This window comes from Larus michahellis, chromosome 3 (genome assembly GCF_964199755.1).
Source record: "Larus michahellis chromosome 3, bLarMic1.1, whole genome shotgun sequence".
In the NCBI taxonomy this organism is placed as follows: domain Eukaryota; kingdom Metazoa; phylum Chordata; class Aves; order Charadriiformes; family Laridae; genus Larus; species Larus michahellis.
This window is the reverse complement of record NC_133898.1, coordinates 39,160,295-39,180,800: the sequence shown is the minus strand read 5'-3', so window position 1 is coordinate 39,180,800 and position 20,506 is coordinate 39,160,295. Positions and strand designations below refer to the sequence as shown.

Below are 20,506 nucleotides of genomic sequence, written 5' to 3'. Positions count from 1 at the left end.
AGCTCACAGGTGTTCGGTTTCAGAAAGAAAAACTATTTCAGAGTTAACTAAATTGCCTAGTTTTTCTCAAGTTGGACTGTGCTTTCTGATCTGGAGCTTGAGGCATACCAAAGATGAGGCGAGTGCCCTACGCAATTGGTATCGCTGTTGCAGGGTGCTTTAAACTCTCCCAGGATGGTACTTCAGGTTGCCTCATGGTCATGCCTGCTACTCCTGAGTCTTGGGATTTCCTGTGGTCATAAAGTGTTAGTGAGAAAGGGCCTGAATGCAGAAAGAAGCCTTCATCTTGTGAAAATGGAAGGAGATGCGTATGGAAGATGAGTGGGTCAGTTTGGGAGTAATTGTAGTGACAGGGTATGGTGTGTGCATCTGTCTGGCAAGGCTGTAGGTGGGTGAGGAGGTTAGGGGTGCAGGGTGCGAGAGCTGGGGTAGGGAATGCTGTGTGCACTCAGGGCTGAGCTAAAAGATTCAAACCAATATTTTTGTTATTTTCTTTTTTACCCCTCTTTTGATTATTGAGTTCATGTATGAGTCAAAATAGGCTGTGAGTCCTTAGTGTTTAAGAAACAAGTTGATACAGTTCAAGGACAACATTTCGGGTAGGGTTAATTGCTTATTAGTCTGTTACACCCATTGTAGTTTCCGATAAAAGAAAGAAGGTTGGGGGAGAGAAGTGATATGAGATCTGATCTCAGCTGAGCATGGCCTAGCAAATGTTAAAAGCAAGAGTTGTGAAGGGACTTTCTTGAGACTCGTGTAGTGGGTGTGGCCTTTGAGGCACATCGTGAGCCTCTGGAAAATAAGACACAGCTCAAAAGCAGGCAGCAAAATTAATTGAAACTGTGTATTGGAGAAACAGAAAGTATTAACTGACCCTAAAGCAAAATCCTTTGTGATCCTGTTCATACCTAAGAACTTTGTGAAGGAAAGAGACATGTAGGTTGTGTGACAGACAGACAGACATTTGAAAATCAAGATGGGTATATAATATTGCAAACACAAGTTAAATCATAGCCTTCCATGTCTCAAGCTGAAATCCTCAAAGGTTGACACTGTAAAACTCTAGCATAGGAGCTATGTGGGGACACAAGTCCTGAATCTTAAAAGCTGATAGTTCAGCAATAGGCACTGAGAACACATTGATGAAAGGGTTTTAACTACAGTCATGTATTTCCCTACAATGTCTTTCATTTTCACTTCACTTTCTTGTAATGGCCTTTCTTTACTGATTGTCCAGCTGTTTCCTGTTACTTCACTGATGCTTGGTTTTCCAGAACGGGAAAATAGATCTGTGAGTTGGGAGAGAAATAATCTGTTTTTTCTTAAATGAGAAAAACGTGAGAGAAGTTCAGTCCTTCTTCTAGATAATTATAATGTCTTTTTTTAACACTTCTATGTACCTAAATAATTCCTTTTTAAGCGATAAACAGAAAAAGATTAATTCTGCTAACAACAACTTTCTGCATTATCCTCCAGGTAACTTCTGTAGTTCAGCTTCTTCTAGTTGTATGAAGTAGCGCAGAATGTTCTAGCGCTCGTCAAACAAGGGAGGCTCAAGAGGCAGAGGTCCAATGAAGAGCGTGGTTGTGCTTGCTGTGGGTTGCTGCTCTAGTAGTCCGTATGGCCTGCCCCACAGCATTAATTTTAGTATGACTGATGTGGTGCTAGGCAAATTTCAGGAAGGAAATACATGCCATTGCTTCATCTTGGTAGTGATATTACCAGAGGAGAAGCAGAAGGACTCAGTGAGTTGTAGGGCCTCCCTCGCTACCTACCTGGTGCGGAGCAGGCTGTGAGACAAATAATTGACTGCCACGATTCCTGCCCAGATCCCAGTTACATCCAGCCCAGAGCAAATAGGTTTGGGCATCTCACAATGCTAGAGCAGGAGTGAGGACTATACAGCTCATACAGGCCTGGGCTCTTCCCAAGTAAATCCCAGGGTGCGGCTGGGCAGAGACAGAGCTTCATTGTTTGGTGCCCATGAAGGCTGTGCTGCATCTGTCTTAGGTGACTTTCAAGCAAGAGAAGTTTATTTTGAGTGCCTGTTACGTATGGTGGTAGATATTACCTTGATTGGACCGTTGACTTGACTAACTTCTTCCTCAAATCTTCATCTCTGTCAGGGTATTTTTAAACTAGATTGGTGTCTTCTGACATTATCTGTCACTTGGGTGAAAAACTGTCTCATTTGCTGTCGTGAACTTGTGGATCCTTGCTACTAAGGTGGGAAGTGGGATCAAACTGAAGTTTAATATGGGGACTAAGTGATAGTCCCTTAGTCTAGCAAAAAAAACCCTCTTTTTTTTTCTGCAGTGTTGGCCATTTGGTAGATGCCGGTGTACTCGATGTAGATTTTTGGTTAAGTTAGGATGCGTTTACACCTGTAGTTAGGTAGGAAACTGAGAAAAATCCAGTATGTTTTATCAAGATGTCAGTAATAGTCATTATTCTTGGGAGAGAATCTCTGTGGACTTTCTCAGCTCCTCGGGATCATTGCAAAGGTCAGGCACACCACAGTGTACTATCGTGGTCATGCTGTGGCCTGCTCTGCTGCTGTATTGGGGTTTGCCCAGCGCTTTGGGAGGCCGGGGATCCATTGGTTCAGAGAGTTTGTGTGTGGGGCGGATAACCAGTTGTTGGTTCCATGAGGTATTTTATATTACACATGCGTGCTTCCCATAGCGCATTTGAGATACTGAAGTATCCTCTCTATGTGTTTTTTGAGAGGATTTAATGAGTCATGCTGTATATTTCTTAATGTGATTACTGAGATGTCTTTCTTCCATTTTATTTTTATTTTCGTACTCACTTTTCTCACTCTTTTTGTTGTTTTCAGAGTCTTCCAGTAGCAGCAGTGGGTCTGACAGTGAGAGTGATGAAAAAAGACCAGTCTTCAGCAATGAGTTCAAACAAGACTCTCTCGTGGAGGGTACTTCATCTCGCTACTCAATGTATAACAGTGTCTCCCAAAAGCTCATGGTAGGTCAAAATAGTTTTGGACCAAACTGTTAGAACCTGATGAGAGCAAAGTGAGAAGACCAGTCTGTTTTAAGAGATTTTGATTCTGATTATCCTTGTAGCAGGATTCTGTGCTTCTTTGAGCCAGCTACTGAGCAACTGGAGGAGGCTGAGATAGCTTGGTTTAAGTGGACCTGTTAAAAAAGAAAGTTGATCCATATTCAAGCCCTAGGAGCAGGGAGGTGAACGTGAAGGGAAGGATGTCTGGGTCAGGCAGCTTGCTGAGCTTGAAAAGAGAGCGCTACCATGTGTTATTTTGCAATGCTTGAGTTAACAAATGCCTTGTAGGGAAGGCCTTAACAAATTATGCGATTGACATTAATTTGTTTGGTCTCGGAGGCTGGCTGGCATACCCTTGTAGAATTATTACCTCAATTATTAAGGTATTTCTTTTTCTTTCAAGTAGTGACACTCTGCTTTATGTAGAGCCAGAAATTTCTTGGAAAGGCAGGGAGTTGCGAATGATAGCGAATGTGACAACTGAACTTTGAAGGTGATCGCCAGCCCCTTGATTGCATAGTGTTAGTGTGTGTGGGGGAAAAAAAGTACTTTTAGAAAATTCTAAGAAAATAGTTGATTGTCTCTGTCTCATGGTAGTCCCAAATTCAGCAACTTCTTCCTGAGTTTAAAGGCAATAGTAGGCTGTAGAGAAGAGGAGTCTCTTTCAGTGCACACCTTTACACTTTTTCCTGATGCAAACTTTGTCACTGTGGTATTGCAAGTATCTTGTAATCCTGAAAGAACTTCCATTATTGGTAATGGAGAAACAACATGTTATTTCCAAGGGCAGTAGAGAAGATGAGATATCTAGTTGTGCATTACTTGAAATGTGACAGGAAGTTTAGGACTCAATGGGGGACTGGATTCGGGTCTCCTTTTGTTCTGTGCTGGTACTGTACTCACAGGAGCAGGCGTCAGCAATCTTCATGTTGCTAGGGCAGCTTGTGCCTGCCTTTGCCAAGTTTGAAGTTCAGTCTTCTACTAGAAGCTGGGAAGTGCTGGCTGCTCCTAGGAGTGGGAACAGGGAGATGCTGCCTCTTAAGGAGGTGGAATGCTGCTGACCAGCAGGATCACACCTCTGCATGAAAAAAGAACTTTCAGCTCTTGCTGAATTAAAAATACAATGGGATCCATAGGCTGAGAGTTGCTGATTGTGCCTCTCTGTAGATAAATCCTGTTGCTGATGATTCAGAATCTGTCCATGGGCATTTTTGGCATGGGGCTGCAGTTTGCTGATTCTAGCACAAGACTATGTTTCACCTGGAGAGTTCTCTCCTGAGTCAATTAGGATGTGTGTTTTCAATTGGCACAATACAGGAGCTTTTACTACTGAATTTGGGAGGCTTTTACTTGTAAGGCCTCATAAATTTGAATATAAAGATTGATGTGGTATCAAGTCCGGTTGAATGATTTGGTAGCATTAGCTAAGTAAAAGGAAAATAGTCCTTGACTACTAGGTGTTCAAAATTCTGTCCTCAAGAAAACGTTGTGTAACAGGCTCCGTGGCTGTCACATTTGGTGTATATATTTCAAGGTCTGATTTAGACCCAGATAGCAAAGGCAGTGGGAAAACACCATGTACTTTTGTATAAAACCTGTCATATATTCTTGTATTGTTTCTCATACAGATTGGTAATAAACAATGTTTTTGTTGCTTTTCACAGGAAAGAGTATGGGGATAACATTCATTCAAAGTGAAACTTAATCTTTGAGTCTTTTATTTACATATTGTCTTGTAGATGCATACTGGAGGGATTGAAATTGACTGCATTCATGCTTTTTGTTGTTGTTCTCTTGTTGCTAAAATTTATGAAGAGAAAAGCCTGAAAAACTAGCAGTTAATGAACATACTTCTTTTAACCTAAGAGATGAGAATGTGCTTCAGGAGCAGTGTGTCTTGCATTCCTCCTCTGAGTTTTAGGTCAAGTTTTAAGTGATGCTTGAAATGTATGCGAGTGCATGTTCACAACAATGAATATCATCGCAACATGATTTTTTTTCCTGTGCCAGCATCTTTTGTTTTATGAACCTTCCATGCTTACTGAACGCTGTGATGAATGGCCCCAGGCTCCTCACTACTTCTCCCTCTGAGCAGGCAGTTCCTGCATTACTGAACCTTTTGTAATTTGCTGTTGTCTGAAACATCGTTCTTCAGATCTAGTTTTTATGTGCTCTGCTTCAGTGAAGTGAACTCAGTATTAAGTCCTGAAAGCCACAACTGAGATTAAAAATGCTCAATGCCTTCGAGTCACTTCAGGGTGATGCGCCATTTTCCCTTGTAGTCTTTGACCCTAGTAGTAGTACATAAACTCAAGTCCACTTGCCTCAGTGTGCTCCCTTTGCTTTCTTTATAGGCCAAGATGGGCTTCCGAGAAGGAGAAGGTCTGGGAAAATACGGCCAAGGCAGGAAGGATATTGTTGAGGCCTCCAATCAGAAGGGAAGGAGAGGCTTTGGGCTGACCCTCAAAGGATTTGATGGGGAGCTCAATATTGATTGGCAGGATGAGCCAGAGGTAAGTACTTCCTGGTTTGAATCCCTTTTCTGTTGCTGTGTTCAGGATTTGCCCACTGGGAATGGTGTTTAGTGTTGTCTGCTAAAACTGCCTAGCTATTAAGTGACCCTGCTGGGTGGACCCAGGCCTTATTTTGTCCCATAACAGCATGGCAAAACTTGTTTTCTGTCATGTGTATTAATGTTCTGGCACGAAATTGGTTTCAGGTGGATTGTTGCTGTGGTCTGTAGGATTTGTTTCTGAATTTGCAGTAGTGAATGTGATAGAAAATTGTTATCAAGCTCTTTTGGGTTTACCATTTTTATTTTGTATATCATTTTCCATGCCTGTCTAGGTGATATTTATTTTTATTATTTAAATCTTTTCTGGGTGTGTTTAATAGTCCCAAATAAAATACTTAGATGTTCTATTGCTGTGTCTTGTCAAGCTCTTCAACACGGAAGAACATTGGGAAATAGAAATAGATGTTGTCAGGAAAGTAAAGCCCAGTTTTTATATTATTTGGTGTGAAATAGCTGCTGTATGTTTGTATTTAAAAAGAAAAATCAAACCACAACACTGAATCCTAGGGATGTGGCAGCCGCAGAGTAAGCCAGAAGGTCCCAGCCGTTGTTAGTCAAGGATGGCAATGCTTGTCAAGCCATGTATGGTGCATGTCGTGGTACTTTGCTCTCCATTCTTTGAATTGCTTTCAGCAGTTGAAAATAATAACAGAGGTTATTCCTTGAGAGCCAGGAGAGTTCTGTAGGCTCATTGGTTTAGGTCTCATTCTCCAGTGTGTTTCTACGGCTCACAGCAGTTCAGTGCATGATTAACCCTTGTGGATGATACTACTATAATAAATATAAGAAGGTTAGTAGAACTTAGCAGCCTCTCTTTGTGGAGGAGTAGCATTACTTTGATCTTAACTGCTACAATTCCTTCCCAAGATTATAAAAATTGTTTGAAGCATGAATTAAGTTGTGGAATGAGGGAGCCTTTCAGAAAGAACTGGGAGAAAGAATATGTAAAGCACCATCACGAAGTTGGGTTTTTTTTGGCACGCATCTCTTTTGCAGTGTCTCTAAAATGTACCTTGAGGGTGGTAGGCTTTTGCTTTGTCTTGACTATTTATCAGACTCTTCTCATTGGAGAGGAAAGTGGTATGGGGTTTTTTTTGTGGTGGAGTGGTTTTACTTGATTTTTGGTTTGGTTTTTTTTTGGTTGTTGGTGATGTGTGTGTGATTGGTGGGTTTTTTTGTCGTTTGTTTTGTTTTTTGTTTTTTGGTTTTTTTTTAATTTTTAAATCCAAACAAATAAGACCTCTTCTAGAGTAGGAGAAAAAACCTCTATGGTTGGTCCTAAAGTCATGGCATAACCCCTTATGCTAGGATCAGGAGGCAAACTTTTAGGGAGCAATTAGTCATTATATTTTGCTAACAAAAACATCTTTGGCTCTTCCCATGTCTTGTGTTTGCAGCCCAGTGCCTACGAGGAAGTGGACTGGTGCCTCGAGTGTACCACAGAAATCCCTGATGCCCAGGAACTGAAGGAGTGGATGACTGTGGGGAAGGTAATTTTTTAGATCCCAGTAGTTACCAGGCTAAGACAACGCAGGACTACTCAGCCTGAAACAACTGCCTTGTCAAAGAGTTGTAGAATAACCTAAGCTGGAGGGAACCTCTGGAGATTGCTAGTGCAGCCTCCTGCTTAAAGCAGGTCCAACTACATGTTGCTCAAGGCCTTGTTTTGTTGAGTTTTGAGTATCTCCAAGGATGGAAATTTCACAACCTGTTTGGGCATCTGTTTCAGTGTTTGATAACCTAGTTGACAAAAGAAAATTTCCATATGGCTGATCGGCCTATTTTGCGTTGCAGCTTGTGTCCATTGTTTCTTGTCGTGTTGCTGTCCGTCTCTGATAGCCTAGATCAATCTTCTCTATTTTCTGCCATTAGGTACTTACAGACAGCAATAGGATGTCCCTCTTTCCATTTTGAACCAACTGTTTCTCGGTCTCTCCTTGTACTCGAGGTGCTTCAGTATCCTTGTCATCTTGGTGGTCTTTTTGCTGGGCTTGCTCTAGTGCATCTGTCTTGTACTGGCGAGTGCTAAACTGGATGCAGTATTCCACATCCGGCCCTAACAGGGGAAAATAATTCCTCAGCCTGCTGGCTACACTTTTGCTAATACAGCCTAGTATGTGGTTGGCAGCCTTCATCCATTACCGGTATATGTTGCATTCTGAAATGACTGATACCATGTTTGCTACTTGTTATCTGTGTTCTCATCCTGTTCCAGAGGAAGATGGTGATTGAAGATGAAACAGAGTTCTGTAATGAAGAGCTTTTACGTAACGTCCTGCAGTGCAAGGTGAGTCCCCTTCCTTAGAGAGGAACTGAAGTTTTGGGGAAGCAAGTGAAATAATTTGCTAAAGAACTGGGATGGCTTAGAAGACGAGTGAATATCATGATGTGACAGAAAAACATTTTGTATTGGTGAACCAAACCCTGCACGGAGTTTTCTGTCTAAGGAGAGAGAAGCATGAGGATAGGAAATGCTCATGACTACCTATCCCTCAAGCCTTGCCAGGTCCAGCTCAATTTTTTTTCTGTTTGTACAGAGTGTATTTGATGAGTTGGATGGAGAAGAAATGCGTCGAGCCCGAACAAGGTCTAACCCCTATGAGATGATCCGTGGAGTTTTCTTCCTGAACAGGTTTGCAGAACTTCTGGTAGTGTAGCCCCTTTCCCATTTATGTCTGCTTTCAGCCTTGGGAGCCAAGGTTGAAACTTAATAGGCCCCTGTTCATGTGTTCACAGGGCTGCAATGAAGATGGCAAATATGGACCATGTCTTTGACTACATGTTTACAAACCCTAAGGACTTCCATGGGGTGAGGGCCTCTAATTAACTTTCAAACAGCAGTGCTTTCTCAGAGAATGGAGAAGGTGGGGAGAAAGGAGAATCCTTAGGATACTAGCTGGGAAAACAGGTGCTCCAAAGAGACTTCTCTGACTGGGTAGTGCAGTTTATGGTGTTTGTCTTTTGACTGATGGGAGCTGTTACTGGGTCAGTAGAATTTCTTCAGTTTCCTTTTGCAGAGGCCCTTGATAAAGGAGCGAGATGCAGAGCTGCTCTACTTTGCTGACGTGTGTGCTGGTCCTGGAGGCTTCTCTGAGTATGTCCTATGGAGGCGGAAGTGGCATGCGAAAGGATTTGGCATGACCTTGAAAGGACCAAACGATTTTAAACTAGAGGACTTCTATTCTGCTTCCAGTGAGCTCTTTGAACCTTATTATGGTATGTACTGCATGCACGAGTGTTACTTGATGTTTTTGCTTATGCTGCAGCCTCTGTATCAGGAGCGGGGCTGGTATTGATACCAGCATGGGGATCTAAGAGAAGCCTGTTTATAGGGAACAATTTTGCAAAGTGGAAGGGGGTTGCCATCTGAGAAAGGGGTTCAGATTGGTGAGCTTTCATATCAAGTTTTCTGCACAGATTTCCAGTCTGCCCTGTGAATGTGTGTTCCGTTGTAATAGTTGATACTTGAGTGCTTTACTTATCTGAAAATTGTAGAGTCGTTTAAGATTGCTTGACAGTATTTTTCCCACTTCACTGATGTCAGCCTGAAACACTGAGAGTGAGATGACTTACAGAATCACAGAATGGCTGGAAGGGACCTTAAAGATCATCTAGATCCAACTCCCCTGCGGCGGGCAGGGACGCCACCCACTAGACCAGGCTGCTCAAAGCCCCATCCAACCTAACCTTGAGCACTTCCAGGGATGGGGCATCCACAAATTCTCTGGGCAACCTGTTCCAGTACCTCACCACCCTTACAGTAAAGAATTTCTTCCTAATATCCAATCTAAATCTCCCCTCTTTCAGTTTAAAAACATTACCCCTCGTCCTATCACTACACTCCCTAATAAAGAGTCCTTCCCCATCTTCCCTGTAGGCCCCCTTTAGGTACTGGAAGGGGCTATAACATCTCCCCGGAGCCGCCTTTTCTCCAGGCTGAACAACCTCAGCTCCCTCCGCCTGTCCTCATAGGGGAGGTGCTCCAGTCCCTTGGCTTGCTCAAAGATCTGTTAGCAGAGCCAGAAGTAGAAACCTTACTTGCCTGACTGGCAGTATGCTTCTATATCAGACCTCCCTAGCTCTGCTTTGATAATTGATTGTGAGCTCTTAGTAAAGATAAATAAAACAGATTTGGGCTAGAGGCTGTATCTGAATCATTGTTACTAAATTAGCTTCCTAATCTAAAGAGGTTTTACCTTGCTTTGAGACAGACTAAGCAGGTGTACACAGACAATTGCTGCATCTCGCCTCACTGGATGGTAACTTGTTAAGCTTGCTGATATGTTTGAGCCCTCTATCTGCATATCCTCTAGAAATAGGAAGGGAAATACAAGGCTTGTTAGTATTCTTGCTTTCTCATTTCAGACTGTATATAGGAAACTCGAGTGTGACTGTTTTGTAGAGAAAAGGGTTTGCTTTTCATTGTTGTGCTTTGTTTTTTCCCTCTACCACTCTGACTCTTGTTGACTGCCACTTTTGACACCTGACCATGAACTCTCTGAGAATGGTTAGTGCTTCAGGATTAGTTCTGTTAAAGAGAAGGTTCATGGCAAGGGCAGCAAGGCAGATAAACACATTGTTCTAAGGCCTGCAGCATTTGGATCTTCATAACTCACTGCAAACTGGTGTTCTTGTGGAGAGATGGAGATACCTGGAGAAATGAATAGCCCAATGACTTTGATGCATTTTCTCGATCCCTTTCTGTCTGTTGTGCTATAAAATCTAGTGAGATGTGTACAAACTCTCTTCCAGTGATGGGAAGGAAGTAGACTGCCATGATATTTGTGTTGTGAAGAACGGTAACAAATTCTAGTGTCACTTCGCATACTGACAGGATGATTGACGAGGAATTTAGTTATCAAAGCACTATCATGCATCCTGATCTCTGCTGCTTTCTAGTCCTCCAGTTCAGTTAATAGAAGCTGTAGTTGTGGAAGATTTATAGGAACTAATACCAAATAGAAGTTCAGGCTTCTTCAAAGTCAGAATTGGTGAGCTCTAGAGTACACCTTAGGTTAGCTTTCTAAAATACCAACCTGGGTGACAATTTACTTCTCTCTAAAAAGAGATGTATGGGAATACAGTATACACAAACCCTATTTTCCTTTCTCTACTCCCTTTATAAACTTGTTGGCAGGGTTTTTTGTGGTTGCTTTTTAAATTACAGATTACATTGTGTTTGGAAATAGAGTACTGTGTTTCTTTGTAATGATTTGAATTCTTAAGAGAAGATTGTCAATGCACAATGTAAATAATTTTGCCCTGTCTGTAATAATGTGTTTTTACAGATGAGCTGTGCAGTGAGATTGAGCCTTACATTTTTAGTAGGTTCAGCTATGTGTATTCGTACTTGGATGAGACTATTATGTCGTCATGTATTCAGTTCTCATCTCAGGGGAGGGTAGTGAACCATTTGTCTTTTGCTGAGGCTAATGTACAACTCATAATTTGAGCATGGTTATTATATGGCTTTGTTTAGCCCTGACCACACAATCTGAATAGTTTTCATTAACTAACAAGCAATCTTCGGTGGTGAACAAGGGAACGTGTTACTGCTTATTTGCCTATCAAGGTCTGTAGTTTCTGACTAAATGTTGATTGAATACAATAGATCACCTGCACATACTGATCTTTTGTCTGTACTTGCAAACATGTTAGTAATTGTCTCCTCTTTTACCCCTAGGAGAGGGAGGGATTGATGGAGATGGAGACATCACTCGCCCAGAGAACATTACTGCTTTCCGGAATTTTGTTTTGGACAATACTGATCACAAGGGAGTGCATTTCTTAATGGCTGATGGGGTTGGTCCATTTCTTTTTCTTCCTGCACTAATGACCAAAACTGATACCTCAGTCTGCATGTACTAGGATATTTGACATGTGTCTGTAGTTACAGTGTGAAATTCTTCAAGGCTTGCCTTAAAAATTCCCAGTGGCAGTGTTTTCTATCTTAAAGAAAGAGGAATTATCATTATTCTGTGATTTAGCTGTACAGAATTCTTTGCTTCACGAGCAGATTTGTGGAGATACTAATCATATGTTGTGTGCTCTGCAGGGTTTCTCAGTGGAAGGTCAGGAGAATCTGCAAGAAATCCTAAGCAAACAGCTCATGCTTTGCCAGTTCCTTACAGCACTGTCCATCGTCCGGACAGGTATGTTTTATCCATTAATCTTCTTCCTCCTTCTCTAAGGTGTGGATGGCATTGCAGAAGGATGCTGTACAATTTTTATTAACCTGCCACAAAGTCCGCTCTGCGGTGAGGCTAAGTTGCACAGAATTAAGTGTGTATGGATACATCCTGAGATGGTTGTCACAAAGCTAAGAGAACTGTGGCTGAAAAATAAGATTATCTATGTCTGTTTTGCTTTAATTAAAAGTATGAGGTAAAGTGCACTAGTTTAAAGCTCTTTCAAAGTGTTATGTTATGTATCTGTCTTGGGCTCAGGTCGCTAGTGTGATAACTGGACAGTATATTCGAGTTTTAGGTGGACCAGCTGCTTCCTGAATATTTTAACAGGCTGGTTGGAACAGAGTGGTGTTTATCCAGTTCATCCTTCCCTCTAAATTGTGGCTTTTCTCCTTTAAATCTGCCATCTCTGAGATCAGAACAAGAGATGTCTCACACTGCCTTACCTGTCCCTGATTATGGCCAAATGATAGACGCTATAGCTCTATCTGGTTTTGATGGCTCCTCTCTTCTGCTGAGTTTAGTTAGCATTTGGCACTGACGCAGGAGATAAAAATGTTCATTATGTTATCATTTGTCTTGTGCCTTATGTTTAGAAGTACCTGAGGCAATGATTTACTTAGCAGTAGTCTCAAATGTGGTATGGTAAAAGGAGCAACCTTCTTTAAGTCTTTCCTGTCTGGGCAGATAATAGCTCTGTAAGACTGACTGCTTTTTGCTTGGGGAAATGGGGAATCTTGTTTGAAGGCAAGGGGTGACATAGACCTTTTTTTTTTTTTTTTTTTTCTAGATGGTGAGTTGTTCTGATTAGGTAACATCTGTTAGTTTTCTCCTCCAGCCTGAGGTTCCTTGTTGCACATATCAGAGCTCTGCTTCTGTAGAGGCTTTTGCATAGCATGCTGCTGTGCCACAGGGCACAGTTTGGGCCTGAAAGGGGAGAATAGGGGGTAGATAGATGGTTTGCTCGTGAGACAGCATGCATACTGATTTGATCCTGGTTGGGGAAACGCTTTTCTCTTCGCAGCAGAGATGCGGGGAAGATGGTTTGTGGAGCCCCATTGGCATACTTCATGAATGTGTTTTAGATGCTGTTTAACTGTACAGAAACACTCTTGCCAGTTCTGCAGAGGAGAAAGTTATTGAGGTGCCTAGTATCTCCTTGTTTCCTTATAATCTGCTGGTATCGGTGTGCTTCCTCTCTTTTTTCTAGGAGGACATTTTGTCTGCAAAACCTTTGACCTGTTTACTCCATTCAGCGTGGGACTTGTTTATCTGCTGTATTGCTGCTTTGAGCGAGTGTGCATCTTTAAACCTGTGACAAGTCGCCCTGCTAACTCGGAGAGGTGAGATTTTTGAGTGTGAGGGACTACTAAAGAAACCCTGTCTTCTACATACAGTGATAGATGGATTTGGGTAAGTGTAGTGGAAGCTCTGTGACCTGCCTGAATTAGCAGTTGTCTTGGAGGAGGAAACATTTTAGATGCTTAGCAAATTATGATGTTTGAGAAGGTAAAGCAGATATTTGCCAAATTACCCTTCTGGGGAGAAAGCAGTGGAACTAAATATATAACAAATTCTGTTTCACGTGAAACAGTTATGGTTTCCAATGAAGCTAGAGCATATTATGTGTGGTGTTATTGTACCTGTCAAGTTTAGTAGAATTGATTTACTACTTGAGGGAGATCTGTGGGGTTTTTCAATAAGGTTGAGTTTCCCAGTCTTTCCCGAGTCTAGAACATGTATGATGACATTGTGATAGGTGGGATTGCACCTTCCTAAGAATACCCAGGAGGAAAGAATCCCTGGGATTTGGGAAACTGTCCTGATAAATGGGAATGTGGCAGGAAAAGTTGGCTGTGTGGAAGAACTGAACCCACATGATCTTTCTGCCTTGCTCTGCAGGTACGTGATATGCAAAGGATTAAAGCTAGGTATTGATGACGTGCGGGACTATCTCTTCATGGTGAACATCAGACTCAACCAGCTGCGCAACACTGATGTGGATGTGAATCTTGTTGTCCCATTGAACGTGATCAAAGGCGACCAGGATTTCTATGATTACATTGTCCAGTCCAATGAAAGGTGAGTGCCCATGGGCAAGGAGGGCTGCTGGCTGTAGGCAGGTTAACCAACATGGCTTTCAGTTGTAGCTTCTTGCGCTCATGGAGGTACTTGCTGATGCTGCGACACCACTCTGCTTTTGCTCCCTGAGAGGCTTAGCAGAGCAGAGGGACCCTGTGCAGAGAGAAATATTGTTAGTAACTGTTTGGCCTCCGAGTACTGCGTAAAAAGGAAAAGAGGCTACTGCCTACTTCTTTCCAGTGGTCTTGCTGTCACTTTGAATCATGTTGTCAGTGATCTACTGCTGCTTTGAGGATCAGACTGGCTTCCTCCTCTTGTCCCAGCACTCTTCCTTGTTTTGAACAGTAGAACAATCTTGGTGGTGATTGATTTGCTCCCTGACTGAAGCTTGTTCTCTTTTTCAGCCACTGCAAAGTTCAGATAAAGGCACTAGCCAAAATTCGTGCCTTTGTTCAAGACACGTGAGTATATTCCTCTGGCTTTTGGTGAGGACTGACTTAACCTACTGTAAATGAATTGCTTTGCCCTTCTCTAGTGTGTTCTTGATTTGAGCTGGTACTTGGCTTGGCCTTTGGAGCTAGGAAAGTGAATAGTGCTTTTAGGTAGCTCAGTTTGTGTCTCTGCCTGAGTTATTTGCAGAAATGTGTGGGTGGCTGGAGGAGTCCTGAAAGTTGGTGGTCTGTTATCACCCTTGTTGAGAAGGCTTCCATGTGTTGCATGATTTCTGATTACCATAAGCAGGCCTGCTTCTTAGCAGGAATGCAAGCAGAAAAGTAACTGCCAGCTGCTATGTTCAATTCTATAGTAACCATCTAAGTTGAGTGTGGTTTATAACTCTTCATTTTCCAGGGGCAATTCAAAGCATCTAAGTTACATACCTAGACTTACCTAAAGCTTATGACATGAATTTCTTATGTAAAACTAAAGTCATCGCAATGTATAGCTGTTTCCCTGGCATGACTTTTCTGTTCAAGTCTCATTCGGAGAGAGTATGTAGTAGAAAGTTGAATGAGTCTGGTAGCCTATCTAAGAGTTAATCCTAACACTGACATTGGTGTGTGGCCTTCAGCAGGTCTTCACTGCCATTTGTAGACAGGGCTATATACCTAGCTCTTGGAGATTAGGATAAGTTAATATTAATACATAACTCCTTGAAAATACTTGGTACTTTCATGTGATGGAGTAGGATAAGTTAATATTAATACATAACTCCTTGAAAATACTTGGTACTTTCATGTGATGGAGTAGTGCAGACCATGAAACAAAGCCAATACGGGGATTGGAGATGGGTGGAGGGTGGGGAGGAAAGGCAGCATCCTCTTTTGTGTAACCTGTTGATGATGAGTGTGCATTTGTCATTCTCAAGCCAGACACTGAAAGTTGCGAGTTTTATAGGGCTGGGATATGTAATGCTGCAAGAGCAAGGAGGTTTCACCATTTAAGAGTTTTTTGTCTTTCTCTAGGACGTTGATTGAGCCACGGCAGGCTGAAATCCGAAAGGAATGTCTCCAGCTATGGGGGGTAAGCAAGCTGCCAAGCAGGGAGGTTGTGAAGGTGTCCTTGTTGTGGTGAAACAAGAATGGAGCTGCAGTACAGATAGGACTTTCTAGCCAGAGGTTTAATACGTTGTCTTGTGGGAAATTCAGAGACCATTTCAAGCTGTTTATGTAAGCAGACAGGATGTTTCTGATTCATTATGTGTATGGCTTAACTGAGCAGGCTTCTTTGCCGCAGTTGCGAATATTTCATTGCACACACAGTGAACTCAGCACCTAGATCCCAAGCAGCAGAGCTCTCCAAAGGGTCTTGTTTTATGAGTCTGCAGTTTCTCTTTCCTGAGCTTTTGACTGCGGTGGGGCCATAGATATGGCAGTCAGTTTCACAGGCTAATTGTGTGTCTTCAGTGAAACAGTATTTCATTGAAACATGTATGAAAGCAAAGATTTAGCCTGAAACTTTCTGAAGTTGCCAGTTGTTTCCTATGAGATGTGGTATGCCTACATTAAATTTGCAAAACACGTGAGACCTTTTATTTGCCAGATGACCTCTCCAGCCACTGGACTCCCAAGAGCAGGAGGAGTTTCAGGGGGCAGGATGTTCTGTCATGTATTGGAACCAGAAAGGTTCTTATGAATGTGCCAAAGAATAATGCGTATTACCAATTGTTTGGATTTGTTTTCAGATTCCTGATCAGGCTCGTGTTGCTCCTTCATCTTCAGACCCTAAGTCCAAGTTCTTTGAGCTGATCCAGGTGAGACCTTACCCAGAAGCTTGTTCTGAGTCCTTTCATACAAATAGAACTTTTCCCCATAGGAATTTAGAGATGAAGAAGCTAGTCCTGGATTATTGTTTCATGTAGAAGTTGCATTTACCTACCTGTTTGATGTATTTTGTCTAATTTGCCTTTTCCTTACTTTGCTTTTTAGGGTACAGACATTGATACCTTCAGTTACAAACCCACTCCTCTGAATTCCAGTACATTGGAAAAAATTCGCCAAGTGTTAGATTACCGGTGTATGGTGTCTGGAAGTGAGCAGAAGTTCCTCTTGGGGCTAGGGGTAAGTGCTGAGAACAGTCCGGGAGTTTTGCTTGTTCATTTTAATGCTACTGTTCTGCCTTGCAGTTTCATCCCATCCTTTCCTGTCCTCAAAGGCCGGAAAGGATCCCCATCACCAGTCCCTGAGACTGCTATTTATTTCATGTTTCTTTCTCCTGACTTCACTGCTTTTCACACTAATTAACCCTGTTTTTGTAATCGCAGCCTACACAGAGACCTGTACTCTTGCTAGTGCCTCTAATTATCTTCACTGTCCTTTTAAAGCTGTTCTATTTATGGTTCTTTGTGTGGGTATGACAAGTCACTGTCAGATTAGAATCAGTGGTTTTGTTCCTTTGCTGTAGAGATTAAGGTTCTTCCTTAAAACTTCTGACAAAGAAACTGCCTGTGACAGCCTAGGACAAAAAGATTCTCTGAGGGCTGCTCTACACTTAGTCAGAGGTCTCCCCTCCACCCCTGGCCTCATGAGGCTTTGGCTGAATCTGACTCTTCTACACACAGAAATCACAGATCTACACCTGGGATGGTCGCCAATCAGATCGCTGGACAAAGCTGGATTTGAAAACTGAGCTGCCACGAGATACCCTTCTCTCTGTGGAGATTGTTCATGAGCTGAAAGGAGAGGTAGGAGGCTATTCTCTCCCTTACCAAGTGGCTGCAAATATAATGAGCAGTTTCGCGTATTCTCCGTAAGATACTGAAGAATAAATGTTCCATCTGTGCCAGGTGCAAGGTTTTTTTGTATATGATCTTTAGAGAAACTATTTTGGACTAAGTTCCTTCTTTATGTCCATTGCTAGAGATATGAGCTTTTAACATTATTTTGAAATTATTTTGGACCTGACATGCTGCTCTTGCCCTATGAGCAGCAGCAGATGACATTGCCAACATGACTTAATGGGTTCTGTGGCTCTTTGAGTACATAACTGCTCAGTAGTGCTTGCAGGCTTTGGGGAAGACTCTCGTGGTATATGCACAGTGTAAGGTATTGCTGCCTGGGATTCTGCCTGTCCTCTGACACCTCAGGTGAGGATGCTGGGTTTTATGCTGTGAGGTACTGGGCTTTATGCTCTGGTACCTGACCAGGCACAGAGAGCTGGTGATGCCAGCTGTGGTCCTGCCCTCTCTCCCTCCCCTGAGACAGAGACGTATAGTTGAGATGCATGAATTCTAGGAGGATGGCATGTTACTGTACAATGGGCAGCAGGAAATTTGTGTGCTTCTAACACATGGAAAGGTCCCTTCCAACCCTATGATTCTATGAAAGGTGCTCTCTTGCTAGAAGAGAACGATGTCCTGTCAAAAACAGGCTATAAATCAAAGCTGAAATAGCATCAATCTGAGTAGTAAGTCTCTCTGTATTACCCTCCCTAGGGGAAAGCCCAGCGAAAAATCAGTGCCATCCACATCCTTGATGTCTTGGTGCTGAATGGCAATGACGTTCGAAAGCAACACTTCAACCAGAGGTATGTAGGATCTGGAGAAGCTTCTTTCGTGTACATGGGTACGAGTGACTGTAAGCAGCATTCAGCAGAATGCTGAGCACAGGGAGACAAGTGCATTCAGCTGAAACACTGCTATAAAGATGAACTGTGAATGAACCTGCTCTGAAGGGAACTGTGTATAGCCTTTTCCAACTGTACCCTCTGTATGAGGGCACGTCTAGCTCCTTTCTTAGTCTGGGGTGAACCAGGCACAAGTCTGGATAAACTGAGCATCCTGGGTATATGAATGAACATAGCTGATAACTGTCTGAGGGAAAAGGAACGAGCCCCGCTATTTCCTTCCTCAGGGACATGATGTCCTACGTTCCTCGTGATACCTCAATGTGTTCAGTAGCATGTGGGCTTGTAGAGGAAGCTGTAAAGACCTATTCCTAATGGGTAACAGCCAGTATCACTGGGCACTGAACTGGAGGGCAGGGTGAAAAAGTCTTGCTCAGTACCGATTTGGTTAGCAGTGGAGGCAGTCTGCATGTACTGAAGTGTCTAAGCAGTTTCTCTGCTGAAACTGCTACCTACCTGCCGTGCCAAAGATCTCGCGAAATTGCTGGATTCTCCTGTTTTCATTCAGGATTCAGCTGGCGGAGAAGTTCGTCAAAGCTGTTTCTAAACCTAGCCGGCCAGATATGAACCCCATCCGGTGAGTGACATCTCCTCCCCTCAGCCTGGTGTGCTTTGGTTTCAGTGTGTTGGAGGATGAAGATAAGGAGCTGAAGGAGAGTGAATTTCAGCTTGAAATTTAATAGTTCTGTTACGTTCAATGGAAAGAGGCTAAAAGCCCTTTAAATACCTAAGATAAAGGTTGATAGTGGAGAAGTTGTACGCTCCTTTCACATATTAGACAGTCATATTTTCATCATAGGTGGATTGGCTGGTGCTGATTTCAAGTATGTGCTACAGTAGGTCTAGCACCTAGTTAGCTTAATCATTGCAAAGACTTGTCACAAAGACAAAATCTATGTCCTTGTCTGCCCTGAAGGGTCAGCAGCGGTACAGAGATGCTGACTATTAGTAGATAAATGAAGTGCTGGCCAGCATTTACAATCTCCAAATGGTTAGCCTGAGGAGAAGGCTTTAGTTACAATCCTGAAAAAGTTCCTGACAAAGGGCTTCAGCTTTGGACGCCTCCTGACCTTCCATTTCACTGATTCTGCTACGGTGGAGCATAAAAGCATCATTGTGCTCGGTATCAGGGTAGGTATTGCAGACAAATAGTTTCACAAGTTAGAAGTGCCATGATATTGTGAGAGAAGCTGGAGGAAGGGAAAGAGGATGTTCTCCTTGGTGGCTTGTGAAGTGAGAAGGAGACCTGTAGAAATGGGTTGTAGAGGGGTTCTTTGCTGCTTTTGCGAAAAGGTGTTCAAACAGTGCTCTTTGCAGCCTGATGCTTGTAGCAGTGTGTGGGAAATGGTTGTTTGGGGTGTCAGATCAGAGGCAGTGCTTTTGAAACTTCCTGATTGTCTTTCTGTGTCTCAGAACAACAATAACAAAAGCAGTTTGACATAATGATAAGAATGATGACTCCAAATCATCTTTACTGATTTAAAAAAAAAAAAAAAAGCTGTTTTTACCTCGGGGTAACTAGTGAATTTGTGGTGTCCCTGAGGATAATAATGGTGAATATCAGGCAGTTTAGTTTTACTGCAAGGCCAGCATGCTGAGGCCTGAACCTGCATGGGGCTGACCTTGGTGAATTTACCTCATAGGAAAACAAAAGCGCCCGACTTTCATAATTCTTCCTCTTCTGCATATTCAGCCTGAGGTAAAAATGCACAGCTTCCTTAGCAACGAGGATGCTTGTATGCTGCTTACAGCAACCCAGCTGTGAGCATGCAAGAGTCAGGTTTTCTCAAACCAGGAGAAATAAGGCACTGGAGGAGATTGAGGAGAAGGGTGAACCTCAGTCATGCCTGACCACCTCCTGCTGTACAAGATGAACTGTCTGGCTGCTCCCCGTAGCTGAGACAGAAAAAGAGGACAGTTTAATTTTTTTTTTCAAATCACATTTTTTTCTTTCGCCCCCCAGAGTGAAGGAAGTGTACAGATTGGAGGAAATGGAGAAGATTTTTGTGAGGTAAGCGATGGGCACAAATGAGAGACTTCAGGGCCCCACCCGATGCACAGCTGCAGGTGGGATGTGCTGATCTCTGCTTGAGGAGTCCTGGAGAAAGAGCTGTTGGAGCTTGTGCAGCATTCTGAGATGCTGATGACTTAGAGCATCATCCTGCTGAGGTCTAATGCCGTAGATGTGGCCAAAGTGCGTTACAACACTAGGAGTAGCAACGGCGCTTGAGTTTATGTGCAGCAGTGTCAGTGGCTTGAAAGATTAAGAGTTCACACCTGAAATGGGAACGTCATTTGGATTAAGTGTGGTGGATCATCATAGATCCTTCATGGCAACACTCGATTTGCTACCTGATCTATAAAGCCCTGCTAGTCATGTGGGGGAGGCAAAAGACTGAATTCTCCAGGATGTGATGATTTTTTCCTGTCATATGCAGTGCTGTCAGTTTTCACTGTGATACTCTGGAGAGGGTGTGCAGGTGGCAGGGTGGTAAAGGAAGAAACAAGGAATCTCTAT

The 20,506-nt window shown here is 42.8% G+C and overlaps 1 protein-coding gene across 2 annotated transcripts in view; it reads left to right on the top strand.

The window, feature by feature from the left end:
* CMTR1 (cap methyltransferase 1) overlaps positions 1-20,506 on the top strand; it is a 28,452-nt gene that overhangs the window by 2,332 nt on the left and 5,614 nt on the right. For both annotated transcript variants that reach the window (XM_074579732.1, XM_074579731.1), the window contains 19 exons: positions 2,840-2,982; positions 5,376-5,534; positions 6,994-7,086; positions 7,812-7,883; positions 8,134-8,228; positions 8,333-8,405; positions 8,614-8,812; positions 11,280-11,398; positions 11,652-11,748; positions 12,995-13,127; positions 13,687-13,866; positions 14,271-14,327; positions 15,330-15,387; positions 16,049-16,117; positions 16,293-16,424; positions 16,925-17,047; positions 17,798-17,889; positions 18,497-18,565; positions 19,952-19,999. In XM_074579732.1, the coding sequence (XP_074435833.1) occupies positions 2,840-2,982; positions 5,376-5,534; positions 6,994-7,086; positions 7,812-7,883; positions 8,134-8,228; positions 8,333-8,405; positions 8,614-8,812; positions 11,280-11,398; positions 11,652-11,748; positions 12,995-13,127; positions 13,687-13,866; positions 14,271-14,327; positions 15,330-15,387; positions 16,049-16,117; positions 16,293-16,424; positions 16,925-17,047; positions 17,798-17,889; positions 18,497-18,565; positions 19,952-19,999 (2,011 nt within the window). The remainder of the gene's footprint in view (positions 1-2,839; positions 2,983-5,375; positions 5,535-6,993; positions 7,087-7,811; positions 7,884-8,133; positions 8,229-8,332; positions 8,406-8,613; positions 8,813-11,279; positions 11,399-11,651; positions 11,749-12,994; positions 13,128-13,686; positions 13,867-14,270; positions 14,328-15,329; positions 15,388-16,048; positions 16,118-16,292; positions 16,425-16,924; positions 17,048-17,797; positions 17,890-18,496; positions 18,566-19,951; positions 20,000-20,506) is intronic.